At 52.9% G+C, this 14,516-nt stretch overlaps 1 protein-coding gene across 1 annotated transcript in view; it reads left to right on the forward strand.

Annotated features, from left to right (window-relative positions):
- The first annotated feature begins 826 nt into the window (after positions 1-826).
- Positions 827-14,516, forward strand: part of HSF4 (heat shock transcription factor 4) — a 30,441-nt gene continuing 16,751 nt past the window's right edge. Inside the window, 4 exon segments of the mRNA XM_068150453.1 lie at positions 827-949; positions 8,749-8,857; positions 11,100-11,227; positions 11,438-11,562. Coding sequence (XP_068006554.1) covers positions 827-949; positions 8,749-8,857; positions 11,100-11,227; positions 11,438-11,562 — 485 coding nt within the window.

The following is a 14,516-nucleotide window of genomic DNA, read 5'->3' on the forward strand; positions in this document are numbered from 1 at the left end:
CCAGCCAGGCTCTTCCTAAATACCTCCAGGGATGGTGACTCCACCACCTCCCTGGGCAGCACATTCAATTCTCTGATTCTTTGCAGATTAGAAAGAGGATTTGGACCCAGGTTTGTTTGTTGTGTTCCCCCATAACCATTCAGCTAAAGCATGAAAATGTGGGGCTGGGAGCGTGGGGCTGGAGGGAGTATAATTGTGATGAACTTACAAGACCCTGGAGAGGGCATGGTCCCATGTGCCATACCCCTGACAGGTAAGGACGTGTGTTCCCAACAAGTACTATCCATGGCTGCTCTGATATGAGACAGTTGTTCCAAAGCTGAATCTGGGAGGCTGCACTTGCTGGATGCTGCTCTCCAAATGTGTGCAGCCCTGAGGTCTGGCCAGCCCTTGTTCATCTGTGCCAGGCAACCTTAAGGACAAGAAAAATTCCCAAATAAGACCTCAGGGCCCTCCCCAGAGCTGGAATTGCTGTGGCTGGGCATGCCCCAGGCCGTGGGCAGGCGGGTTCCCTGCGCTGCCTTGCTGCCCTCCCAGCAGAAGGTGTGCTGCACGTGTTGCCTTTGCATGACGCTGCGGTATTTATTCACAGCCCGGCGAGATTGGCTGCAGTGCACTTTCATTCTGTGCATTGTTCTCTGGGGCTGGTGATGCCATCCCATTGTGCTGAGTTTTGAAGAGTGTGAGCAGCACTGCTGATGTGACTCCCTGAGAGCAGACTTTCCGCTGGCCCCGGGATAAAATTGGGTGGTTCGTTCCCCTCCGCGGGCGGGGAGGCAGGCACCAGAGGGCCATGGGGTTAGTGCAGCTGGGGCACTGACAAACCATGCAGGATTCACCCAGCTCTCTGGTGATGGATGGATACTCCAGCAATGTGCCAGCCTTCCTGACCAAACTCTGGACACTGGTGGAAGATCCTGAAACGAACCATCTCATCTGCTGGAGTTCTGTAAGTACAGCACACGACGGCTGACACCGAGTGCCTGCCGCAGCAGGCAGGACCTGGGGGTGAGGCCAAGGAGCATGGACCACAGCAACTGCCCTCTGCTTTGCAAGTGCTGGGCAGCTAACTGGGAGAGTGAGGGGACTCCAAAAAGGGCCATGAGGATGAGCAGAGGGCTGGAGCTCCTCTCCTATAGAAAGAGACTTGAGAGTTGGGGCTGTTCAGTCTGGAGAAGAGAAGGCTCTGAGGAGACCTAATTGTGGCTTTCCAGGATCTGAACGGGGCTACAAGAAAGCTGGGGAGGGACTTTTGAGGGTGTCAGGGAGTGATAGGACTGGGGGGGATGGAGCAAAACTAGAAATGGGTAGATTCAGATTGGATGTCAGTAAGAAGTTCTTCCCCAGGAGGGTGGTGAGACACTGGCACAGGTTGCCCAGGGAGGTGGTGGAAGCCTCATGCCTGGAGGTGTTCGCAGCCAGGCTGGCTGTGGCTGTGAGCAACCTGCTGTAGTGTGAGGTGTCCCTGCCCATGGCAGGGGGGTTGGAACTGGCTGAGCCTTGAGGTCCCTTCCAACCCTGACAATTCTGTGATTCTATGACTGGGAGCTGGTTGTGGCCTTCTGGATAGGCTTGAGAGTATTTCTGTGCCCTTCAAAGGGACAGCTGCTTACCGAGTGCTTTAATGGCTGTGTTTGCACAATTCCCTTGAAGCCTCTTAAAAGGTCTAACACTGAATCTTCTAAATCTCCATGCTCTTGAGGAGGGGGTGGGGGGGGGTTCATCTTGCTTCAAGCTGCAGTTCCCTGGCACCCTCAGTCACTCACAGTTTGGAAGAGCTTTACTCACTGAGTACATGTCTCACTGAGGGGGTGTGATGGTGATGCCAGGGTGTGTGCTGTCTGTACAGCTTCATAGGGACAGATCTTTGCTTTGGCTTCTCATTTGTCACTGGGGAGTTAATAAGCTTAGGCTGAGAGAGTTGGGGTTGTTCAGCCTGAAGAAAAGGCTGCAGGGAGGCCTTCTTGTGGTCTCTCAGTGCTTTCTTCTTCCTAGAGAGAGTTGTTAGCCATTGGGATGTGCTGCCCAGGGAGGTGGTGGAGTCACCATCCCTGGAGGTGTTCAAGAGGGGATTGGATGTGGCACTTGGTGCCATGGTTTAGCAGTCCTGAGGTGTTGGGTGACAGGTTGGACTTGATGATCCTTGAGGTCTTTTCCAACCTTATTGATTCTATGATTCGATGATTAATGGAGCCAATAAGAAAGCTGGGGACAGACTTTTGTGACAGGACAAGAGGTGATGGTTTAAAAGAGAGAGATTCAGACTGGAGAGAAGGAAGGAATGTTTGACAGTGAAGGTGGTGAGACCCTGGCCCAGGCTGCCCAGAGAGGTGGTAGATGCTCCATCCCTGGAACCATTCCAGGTCAGGTTGTTTGGGGCTCTGAGCAAGCTGCTCTAGTTGAAGATGTCCCTGCTGGGTGCAGGGGGTTTGGAGCTATATGACCTTTAAATGTCTCTTCCAACTCTGCTAAGTACAATCAGAGAAAGGGCATTGTTTGTTCCCCTCACACAGCATTTTCAGACCCTGTTGTGCTCTTGGCCTAAGATTTGCTGCAGATGCTGTGATTTGTCTGCAGCAAAATCAAGAATCTATATCAAAAACAGGTTTAAAGGGGAGAAGAGAAAGTCTAAAGCAGCCTTTCTGGCATGTGGTTGTGTCCAGTAGAGTTCTCATTGAAATCTTGAGAGGGGATTTGAGCTGTCCAAGGCAATGGTTGCTTTCTGATGTCAGCCTCACATGGCCCTGCCCGAGAACCACCAAGGTTGGATGTTGTGTGCTTTGAACAAGGATTTCCAGACTAGGAAGGATTTTGTGAGGTGTATAAATGGTTCCCTCTCTCTTCCAACTGCCAGATTGTTGTTTTTTGACTGCCCACCATGGCCACCACCATGCTCTGCTTTCCTGCAACCTCATGTAGGCTACAGCTACATTCTTGGGAGGTTTTGGTGAGGCTTTTAGATGTCTGTTTCCTACGCAGCATGCTCGCATGTTTCGAGGCTGGGGAGAGGCCTCAAGCACAGCCCTGGGACGAGAGGCTGAGGGAGCTGGGGCTGCTTAGCCTGGAGAAGAGGAGGTTCAGGGGAGACCTTCTTGCTGTATACAACTCCCTGCAGGGAGGTTGTAGCCAGGTGGGGGTTGGTCTCTTCTCCCAGGCAAGCAGCACCAAAACAAGAGGACACAGTCTCAAGCTGCACCAGGGGAGATTTAGACTGGAGGTGAGGAGAAAGCTCTTCCCAGAGAGAGTTGTTGGCCATTGGGATGTGCTGCCCAGGGAGGTGGTGGAGTCACCATCCCTGGAGGTGTTCAAGAGGGGATTGGATGTGGCACTTAGTGCCATGGTTTAGTAGCCATGAGGTGCTGGGTGGCAGGTTGGACTTGATGATCTCTGAGGTCTTTTCCAACCTTATTGATTCTGTGATTCTATGATTCCCATGTTCCTCCTTTGCTAGCCACCAGTGTTGCCCTATCAGGACCTATGAACTGTTTCTTAGCATGAAGGAGAAGAGAGGGACAGGAACCCTGGTAGTGGTTTCTGTCTACACTAAAGTCTGTTGTAAGGGGGAAAGGACACATCTGCTGCCTGTGCCTGTGGCAGGCTGGACAAGATGTGCTCAAATGAAAATTTGAAATGGAAGATGCAGGTAGGAAGAACTCCTAGGAAATTCCTTGAGAAGGGCACAGGGGGCCTGTGAAACACAGCTGAAAGAAGCATCTGCCAAGACTGCCAAGCTACAGAGTGACTTTGCTCTGGGCAGAGGAGTGCCTCCCAGCTTGTGCTCCCGTGAAGACAAGCCAGGCACAGCTGCTGTGCAGGAGCAAGCTGGCACAGGCATTGCTCAGCAGGGAACACGCAGTAACCCCAGCATCTCTTGTCTCTGTAGGAACCCTTTCAGGTGCTGCAGCTGCTGGGAACATGGCAGCCCTGAGTTCAAAGGAATGTCCTCTCAAGAGAGGTCATCTCCATAAGGAGGATGCTCAGGTCCACACCCCCCTTGTGTTTCTCATTTTACATCAGCCTGGGGCACACAGCTGGACTGCAGAAAGTGAGTGGGCAGAGGGGAAGCAGGAGAAAGCAGCTCTGTCCCCACAGCAGCCTCTGCAGCGCTGGGAAACCCTGCTCCCTGCTGTCATGTCTGCAAGCCCTGTCTGTGAGGATGATTTTAGCAGCAGGATTGTTAGTGAATCTCACCAGCAGCTCACCAGGCTTTGCTGCTGCTTCATGAGGTAAAGAATGAGAGAAAGGACCTGGGGGTGGTCCAAGCCTTCAGCCTTTGCAGCAGTGAATTGGGAGCAAGTAGTGCAGCTGGCCCAGAGTCATCTGTCATGGGTGTGCAGGTTTGACACTGAGGGCTGGCAGGGGAGCCTGAAGGCTGGCAGGGGAGCCTGAGCACAGAGGCAACTGCCACGCTGGAAGCTGGCATAGGGGAAGGCAGCAGGGGCTCGCCAGCTGGCTGGTCTCAGGTGGCTGTGAGCAGGCTGCAGGCACACACTGGCACCTCTTTAGTCACTGAACTTTCTGGGGGTGCCAGTTACACTCCCTGGTGGTCCCAGTTACACTCCCTGGTGGTCCAAGTTACACTCCCTGGTTTAGAAGCTTCCAGGCAGCCCTGCAAGCACCCAGGCTGCTGTGGCCCCTGTGGTGAGACCCACACAGCACTGCTGGGCTCCTGCTGCACACAGAGCCTGCCTGGTCTTACCAAACCCTGTCCTCCTCTGTCACAGCTCAGCCCTCCCAGCTCTCACACCACTTGGCTGCCGTAATAAGGCTGAACACAGCAGGGGGGGTCGCTGCCCTTGCTGGTCTCAGGCCCCTCCCTGCAACACCATGCAGCCCCTGGTGTCTTTAGCAACCTGTTCCTTGAAACTCAGGTTGCTAAGTCCTTAATGTGTGCTAACATCTTTGCCCTGACGGAGGTCTCTGCATCTTGCCTGTCTCACCATAAAGCTACAAAGAGCTTAGGCTGCACAGTTGGGTGGCTCCCCAGGTAGCTCTGTCATAGTTCCATAGATTCATAGAATGGTTTGGGTTGGAAGGGATCTTTAAGATCATCCAGTTCCATCCCCCCTGCCATGAACAGGGACACCTTCCACTAGCCCAGGTTGCTGAAGGCCTCATCCAACCTGGCCTGGAACACCTCCAGGGAGTGGGCATCCATGACCTCCCTGGGCAACCTGTTCCAGTGTCTCACCACTCTTAAAGTATTTCCTCCTGATCTCCAGTCTAAATCTGCCCTCCTCACGCTTCATTTTGTTCCCCCTCATCCTATCACTACAAGCCCCTGTGAAAAAAGTCCCTTCCCACCTTTCTGGTAGCCCACTTCAGGTAGAGGAGCTTTGCAGCTCTTTCTCTGGAAGCAGAGCCCCTGGAAGGTGCTGTTCCCAGCAGGCTCACAAGAAGAGCCACATGTGCCCCAAACTCCCTGTCTGGAATGGTGGCTCTTCAGCCTGCCAGATTCCCAGAGCAGAGATGGGGTTTCAGGTGGTCACCCTCTCACTGTACGCTGGAGACACTGATCTGCTGAGGTCAGAGATTTAGAAGACATTGGTGACAATGAGCTGCTGTGGATTGCTGCTTGCAGAAATTTCCAAAGCAGCTGCAGTGCCTTGTGGCTCCCAAGTCCCCTCTGGAGCAGCTTAGCCATCAGCTGGTGGAAGGGCAAGCAGGGGAAGCACACAGCTTGCAGCGTTTCTGTCTGCCAGTGATCCCCCAGGCAGTTTGCCTTAGAATCACAGAATGTTAGGGGTTGGAAGGGACCTCCAGAGAGCATAGAATCATAAATGGCTTGGGTTGGAAGGGACCTCCAAAGGTCTAGTCCAACCCCCTTTGCAGTTGGCAGGGGCATCCTCAACTAGATCAGGTTGCCCAGATCCTTGCCAAGCCTCACCAGGGATGGGGCCTCAACCACCTCCCTGGGCAACCTGTTCCAGCGTTCCATTGAGTCCCCCTTGCCAAATCAGGATCACCTAGGGCAGGTCACACCGAGAATGCATCCAGACAGGCCCTGAAAGCCTCCAGAGAAGGAGGCTGCACAGTCTCTCTGGGCTTGTTTTGCAGCCACAGATCCTGGCAGCACAGCCTCAGGACGGTGCTGTCTGTGGTCAGCACAGGTGCTGCTCGCTGGGGCTGTGAAGCCTGACTGCTAACATTTTGCAGGTGCCCTTGTGGCTGTACTCTTTCCAAGGCAGCCAAGGGAAGGTGTGTGGAGGTTGTGGCATCTCCAGGGCTGATTTGCATTCTTCTCTTGCTGTGTTTCTTGGGCTGTGTCTCTATTTAGCGCTCCCTTCAGGACTGCTGAGCTCTGGAGCAGATGGGGCAGAGTCAGACTGACACAAGCACACCAAGAGCTTGTAACAGCAATGTCCACTTTCCAGGAGCTCTTCCAGACACCAGAGTCTTTCTGTGAGGTCCACACCAGGGTGGACAATCATAAGCTACTGACTATTTGTGTGGAAGAGTCTGTAGCTTCTGTCTCACATCCAAGGCTCTGAAGTAAGCAGTGGCAAAGCTTATGACAGCAAAGCTGCTGTCATAGGGCACTGACTGCACCGAGCTGAAAGGAGCACATCCATCACTGCAGGCTCTTCTCAGCTTCAGAGTGACAGGAGGGCACTTCCTTGCATGACTCTGAACTTCATCATCTCATGGTCACTGCAGCCAAGGCTGCCTCCAACATCCACATCCCCAACCAGAGCAGCAGCACACCACTGCTTGTAGGCTCCTCCCCCACCTCGTAGGCTCCTCCCTCCACCAGTGGGTAACAGTCAGAGGGTCAGACCAGACCATGGAGCTTTCTCTTGATGTCCCTAACCCATGGTGGCAGCAGACCCCTGTGGGATGGGTCTGGTTGGCAAACTGGGCTCCCAGTGCCCCTCAGAATGGAATTGCCTATGGTAATCACCTTCCTTTTTTCTTTACTGGAAGCTGTCACAATGCCTGAAGCTGAATGACTCACTCTAGGCAAGCACCTTCTACATCCTCATTTGCCTAGCCCTGAAGTTCCAGAGCCCCACATCTGCTGTGTGAGGGCCACTGAGGTGAAGGAAGCTGGAAGGTGGTTCCTCTGCCATCCTGAGCAGAGACCTGTTTCCATTCCCACTTGTCTCTTAGGTCTCCTCCTACTGCCCAGTGGCAGGAGGGCAGAGGATTCTCTGCTTCTTGTAGAGCCTTTGTCTGCTGCCTTTGCCTCAGGGAGGGTCAGGTGTGGCTCCACCAGTCTCCCTCTCATGCTCCCTGATACTCCTTAGTCTTCCCACCTCCTCTTTCAGCTCTGCTGCACTCTGCTCCTAGCGAGAGGGTCAGGCACTGCCTGCAGCAGGGCACCTCCACAGTTGTTCACTTTCTTGCCAGCTCCACCTGGCCCCCACATTCCTTCTGGCAATGTGCTTTCACCATGTGGAAACCACAGCCAGGTCCTCTTCTGGGAGGGTGATGACCACTGATAGAGCTGCTAGCCCTGCCTATGCCAACTGCTGTGCCCTGCCCTGTCTGCCAAGCCTGTTTGCTGCACTCCTGGCTGCCCACTCTCCCTGAGGGGCTGCTCTTGCACAAGAGGCTGTTGGCTGCCATCACCTTTGTCCTTGCCCGTGCAGGGTCAGAGCTGCCTCTTGCAGGAGCTCACACTTCACTCCACATCCCTGGAGGTGTTTAGGAAGAGACTGGCTGGGGTACTTGGTGCCATGGTTTAGTTGATTAGATGGTGTTGGGGGATAGGTTGGACTCAATGATCTCAAAGGTCTTTTCCAATCTGGTCTATTCTATTCTATTCTATTCTATTCTATTCTATTCTATTCTATTCTATTCTATTCTATTCTATTCTATTCTATTCTATTCTATTCTATTCCACTCCACTCCACTCCACTCCACTCCACTCCACTCCACTCCACTCCACTCCACTCCACTTCCTGCTGTGAGTGGAACAGGGGACTCTCTCTCTCTCTTTGCTTTTGCCTTCACCCTTCTTAGAATCATAGAATCAATAAGGTTGGAAAATACCTCAGAGATCATCAAGTCCAACCTGTCACCCAACACCTCATGACTACTAAACCATGGCACCAAGTGCCACATCCAATCCCCTCTTGAACACCTCCAGGGATGGGGACTCCACCACCTCCCTGGGCAGCACATCCCAATGGCCAACAACTCTCTCTGGGAAGAACTTTCTCCTTATCTCCAGCCTGAATCTCCCCTGGCACAGCTTGAGACTGTGTCCTCTTCTTCTGCCTGGGTGCCTGGGAGAAGAGACCAACCCCCACCTGGCTACAACCTCCCTTCAGGGAGGTGTAGACAGCAAGAAGGTCTCCCCTGCACCTCCTCTTCTCCAGGCTAAGCAACCCCAGCTCCCTCAGCCTCTCCTCACAGGGCTGTGCTCCAGACCCCTCCCCAGCTTTGTTGCCCTTCTCTGGGAAGAGTCTCAATGTCCTTCTTAAACTGAGGGGCCCAGAAGTGGACACAGGACTCAAGGTGTGGCCTAACCAGCGGTGAGCACAGGGCACAATGACCTCCCTCCTCCTGCTGGCCACACTATTCCTGATGCAGGCCAGGATGCCATTGGCCTTCTGCTGTGGTTTTGCCATTCTAGGAAGGTTTCTCTGTCCCAGTCCTCACCCCTGGAGCCCTTTGCTTTGGCAACTTGTAAATACAGCTTTCATTCACTTCCAGCTGGGCTGGGCTGGCAAATTTAGTGTTGGGGTGTGTGTGTGTGTGTACCCAGCTCACTGAGTGGCTTTGTCCTTGTCTCCTTGGCAGAATGGCACCAGCTTCCATGTGTTCGACCAGGGGCGCTTCGCCAAGGAGGTGCTGCCCAAGTACTTCAAGCACAACAACATGGCCAGCTTCGTCCGGCAGCTCAACATGTGTAAGCTCCAGCCCCACAGCCTGCACTGTGGGGGCCTGCAGGTCTGAGGGAGTGGGACACACACACACAGAGCAGGAGACATGGAAGAGAGCTGTGGACAGAGCAGCTGAGCTCTCGTTGCTGTGGCACTGTCCCTTTTGCCCAACGGGACCTGCCTCTGAGACGCTCAGGGGGGCAATGTCCTTGTGCATGGGCCTGTGGTGGTTTGAGCCTTCACTGGGGCTTAAAAGCTCAGAGGGGGGCAAGGCTGAGAATCCCTCCCCTATTTCCCCTGCCCCCCTCCCTTCCCCAATAGAGAGAGAAAATAAAAGGGAGGAGGGAAGCAAATCCACCAAGAAATAATTTGGGTTCAGCTTGGAAGTAGAGAGGCAAAGAATTTTCCTTTAAACAGTATGTGTGTATATATATATATATATATATTTATGTAACAATGGCAGGCAGGGGTCACAAGGGTAAGGAACAGGGGTGGATGGCAAAAGGAAAAGGAAAAATATGAGCTACAGAACCAGCCCTTTGCAAAGTGTGGATGCAGCAGGGAGGACCACGTGGCAGGGCAGCAGCAAGCCAGCAGCAACTCCCTCTCGTCCCCACGAAGCAGAAGGAAGAGAGAGAGCCATGGCTGCAGTGTCCTCCCTTTTATACCCCTGCTGGACAAGGGGGGGGGGGGGGGCAGTGGGACAGGGGAAAACACCCTCCAGGGAGGGCAAAAAAACTCTCACAAGCCCTCCCCCCTGTTTTCAGGATGGGTGTAGCCCAGCACAGGACCTCAGGGTTCAGCATGAAGTTTCTGTTAGATTAAATGGGAAGATGTGGCCTAAGAAACTTCAGCTAGCAGGTCTTGAGCTTCTCTTTTGAGGGCAGCATGCCCAGAGCTTAGCCATTTTCCCTAATGAGGGACAGGACTTCTCCCTGCAAACCTTGCCTTGCTGATTGGACCTTTTCACCCCTTGACAGAGGTTTTGGGCCACATCTAGACCATGACTGTATATAAATATGTTCCCTTTTTTTGATGCTTTTGGGAAGTTTTTCAATGACTAATGCACAAAGTTCCTCAGTGCAGGCTTAACTTTGCCATTCAGCAGCCCTGTGGTCATGTTTTAGGCTAATCTGTGGAGCTGGTTCAGTAACCTTTCTGGGACGTCAGAGAAGTACCCAAAGCAGATTGCACAGAAGTTCCTGCGTCCCTTTGCTCTAAAAGTGACACCTGATGCTGGCCTGTGCCTTTTGGATAACCTTCCCCTGCATCCCTGTGGCTTGCAAGTCAAAGCAGAGATGTTGTAGATGTTTCAGTTCCTGGCATGCCCAAGGGATTGCTGATGAGGCTTTCACAGCGTGGGCTGGTGGCAGAGGTGGCCAGGGGGAGGCACAGGGCTCTCCCTTGTGCTGGATTTCTTGCAGATATGGCCCAAAAGCAGGTAGGGAGGGGACAGTTCTGAGCCCCTCAGGTTAGGAAAGATGTTGAGCTGCTGGAAGGTGTCCAGAGAAGGGCAACAAAGCTGGGGAGGGGTCTGGAGCACAGCCCTGTGAGGAGAGGCTGAGGGAGCTGGGGTTGCTTAGCCTGGAGAAGAGGAGGCTCAGGGGAGACCTTCTTGTTCTGTCCAACTCCCTGAAGGGAGGTTGTAGCCTGGTGGGGGTTGGTCTCTTCTCCCAGGCACCCAGCACCAGAACAAGAGGACACAGTCTCAAGCTGTGCCAGGGGAGGTTTAGGCTGGAGGTGAGGAAGAAGTTCTTCATAGAAAGAGATTGGCCATGGGGATGTGCTGCCCAGGGAGGTGGTGGAGTCACCATCCCTGGAGGTGTTTAGGAAGAGCCTGGCTGGGGTGCTTGGTGCCATGGTTTAGTTGATTAGATGGTGTTGGGTGATAGGTTGGACTTGGTGGTCTCAAAGGTCTCTTCCAACCTGGTTAATTCTATTCTATTCTATTCTATTCTATTCTATTCTATTCTATTCTATTCTATTCTATTCTATTCTATTCTATTCTATTCTGGATTGATGATGAGGCTTTCACAGCATGGGCCAATGGCAGAGGTGGCCAGTGGGATGCACAGGGCTCTCCCTTCTGCTGGATTTCTTGTAGATACGGCCCAAAAGCAGGCAGGGAGGGGACATGGCCATGCCTTGTGCACTGGAGCAGCTCTAAGAGCAGGGTGAGTGAACAGAAATGTCCTCAGAAGTGATGAGATGGAGGCAGGGAGCCGAGCCTGGGTCTGTCAGCCCTTCAGCCACCTCTTCCCCACACAGATGGATTCAGGAAGGTGGTGAACATCGAGCAAGGGGGTCTGGTCAAGCCTGAGCGGGATGACACTGAGTTCCAGCACCTCTGCTTCCTGCAGGGCCATGAGCACCTCCTGGAGCACATCAAGAGGAAGGTGAGAGGGAGCTCTTTGCTCTGTTTTATCCCTTTGGCTCTCGCAGTCCCACCCCGAGGATAGCTCAGAGGCTGGTGCACGTTTGTCTGTCCTGGTATTTCAGCACATCAGAGCCTGGCTGGGGGAAGTCCTGCAGCTGAGCCATGGCAATGATTCTGTTCATGACCCTTCTTGCATTGGTAAAATCTGCTTCTGATATTTCTTGCTCAGGTGTCAGTAGTGAAGAGTGAGGAGACCAAGATGCGCCAGGAGGACCTCAGCAGGTTGCTATATGAGGTCCAGATACTGAGAAGTCAACAGGAGAACATGGAGTGCCAAGTGCAGGACATGAAGCAGTGAGTTGAATCCTGTTTCTGCCTCTTACAAGCCTTTGCTTCTCTAGAGTGGTTGATCCTGGGGAATGCTGGAAAGAAGGAGCCTTACACACCTCCCTCTCAGGTCTATCTATCTACTACCAAAGTTTATGACTGCCCTAAAACACAGAAAAATCCAAGAACTGCTGTACTGTTGGAGCCCATGGACCCATCTCTCTGAGGACTGTGTCCTCTGAGGTGGCCAAAATGATTGCCTAAGAGCAAAACAGCAATTGTGATGCTCCTTGCATGTGGCTGCCTGACCAGCAGCTGTCTGAGACTGGGATTTTCTGAGTCGTGGTCACTAGGTGGTCAGTAAATGGCTACAATTTGATTAATCAGTGGAGAGCTAAAAAGTGGAGGGATTTTTACTTGCCTCCAGATTTTTAATCCTTGTAGAGAACTTTCTTTGGGAAGGACTTGAATAACCAGGTGGCCAAGAAGGCCAATGGCATCCTGGCCTGCATCAAGAATAATGTGGCCAGCAGGAGCAGGGAAGTCATTGTGCCCTGTACTCTGCACTGGTTAGGCCACACCTTGAGTCCTGTGTCCAGTTCTGGGGCTCTCAGTTTAAGAAGGACATTGAGACCCTTGAACATGTCCAGAGAAGGGCAACAAGGCTGGGGAGAGGCCTTGAGCACAAGCCCTACAAGGAGAGGCTGAGGGAGCTGGGGTTGCTTAGCCTGGAGAAGAAGAGGCTCAGGGGAGACCTTCTTGCTGTCTACAACTCCCTGAAGGGAGGTTGTAGCCAGGTGGGGGTTGGTCTCTTCTCCCAGGCACCCAGCACCAGAACAAGAGAACACAGTCTCAAGCTGTGCCAAGGGAGGTTTAGGCTGGAGGTGAAGAGAAAGTTCTTCACTGAGAGAGTGAAGACCCACCACCTCCCTGGGCAGCACATCCCAATGGCCAATCTCTCTTTCTATGAAGAACTTCTTCCTAACATCCAGCCTACGCCTCCCCAGTCTGGATGATTTGGCCTTGCTTGTAGGTTATTCTCCCTCTTAATTTGCTTGCTCCCTGCCTCCATCTGGCAAAAGGCAAAATGGCATTCAACTGATGAAAATAACTCAATTCTCATAAGCTAAGACAGGCTGAAACCAGGCTGAAGTTGGCTGGTGGAGAACCATCAAGACACCTTCCACTAGACCAGGATGGGGCTTCCATCCCTGGATGTTTTTAGGGCCAGGCTGGATGTGGCTCTGGGCAATGTGGTCTAGTGGAAGGTGTCCCTGCCCATGGCAGGGGGGTTGGAAGCAGTTGATCCTTGAGATCTCTTCCAACCCTGACAATTGATTCTGTGACATACCTCCAGGACAAGCTGCCAGCCTATGAAAGATGCTTTGCTAAAGATCCTGTCAGTACCAGGACAGAAAGTTCACTGCAGGGATTCTTGCTGCACAAGCTGCTGTGCTAGGGCTGTGCTGTGTGCTCTTTTGAGCCCTGGCACCTATCTCCCCATCAATCCCTGCTAGAAGACTAAAAACAGCAGGACTCACAAACCTGTGTGACAGGTTCTGCTGGCCTGTCAGTTTTGGTAGCTCTCTAAACTCTTGAGATATATTGACTGGCAAAACTGTTTGCAGCATGGACTTGGCTGGCACCCAGCTTTGGAGGCAGCACAGTAAACAAACTGCATCTCCACATCTCCCTTCCTGGGACTGGCAGCACAGAGAAGCCTCTGAACTCCCTCCTGTGCTGCCTTGGCAGGCAGACAATAAAGGTGCTCTCTGCACTTGCAAGCTGGACATGGGCCTGTGCTGGATGAAATCAGTGACTCTCACTGACAAAAATCATTGCAGCCTTTCTAGTTCAAGGCTCTCAGAGGCAGCAGCCCTCCAGTCATGCCCAAACATGCCTACCACCACGTCTGTGAGGTTTCAGCAGGCAGAATATGTGGCAGCTCTAGCCAGAGGATGAATTTCTTGCTCGTTGTGGGTGCTGGGGGACAGTTTGGGGAGGCTGGGCCTTCTTGGCTCATAGAATAGAATAGAATAGAATAGAATAGAATAGAATAGAATAGAATAGAATAGAATAGAATAGAATAGACCAGACCAGACCAGGTTGGAAGAGGCCTTCAAGATTATCATGTCCAACCTATCACCCAACACCATCTCATCAACTAAACCATGGCACCAAGCACCCTATCAAGTCTCCTCCTAAACACCTCCAGTGATGGTGACTCCACCACCTCCCTGGGCAGCACATCCCAATGGGCAATCACTCTCTCTGTGTAGAACTTCTTCCTAACATCCAGCCTGAACCTCCCCTGGTGCAGCTTGAGACTGTGTCCTCTTGTTCTGGTGCTGCTTGCCTGGGAGAAGAGACCAACCCCCTCCTGGCTACAACCTCCCTTCTGGGAGTTGCAGACAGCAAGAAGGTCTCCCCTGAGCCTCCTCTTCTCCAGGCTAAGCAACCCCAGCTCCCTCAGCCTCTCCTCACAGGGCTGTGCTCCAGACCCCTCCCCAGCTTTGTTGCCCTTCTCTGGACACCTTCCAGCATCTCAACATCCTTCCTAACCTGAGGGGCCCAGAACTGGACACAGGACTCCAGATGTGGCCTAACCAGTGCTGAGTACAGGGCACAATGACCTCCCTGCTCCTGCTGGCCACACTGTTCCTGATGCAGGCCAGGATGCCATTGGCCTTCTTGGCCACCTGGGCACACTGCTGGCTCCTGTTCAGCCTACTATCAAGCAGTACTCCCAGGTCCCTTTCTGCCTGGCTGCTCTCCAGCCACTCTGACCCCAGGCAGATTGTTCCTACAGGAGGAACAGCCTTGGTGAGCCAAACCATTCCAAGTCACAAATTGCTGGACTTCTGAGTTTGGCCCAAGTGTTTCATGAAAACTAAAAACTCATGTCCAGGCCAACCTGATCTAGAGGAAGGTGTCCCTGTCCATGGCAGGGCAGGGTTGGAACTAGATGATCCTTGAGGTCT

Source organism: Melanerpes formicivorus, unplaced genomic scaffold (genome assembly GCF_026170545.1).
Source record: "Melanerpes formicivorus ecotype bairdi unplaced genomic scaffold, bMelFor1.0.p_v2 SCAF_20, whole genome shotgun sequence".
NCBI lineage: Eukaryota > Metazoa > Chordata > Aves > Piciformes > Picidae > Melanerpes > Melanerpes formicivorus.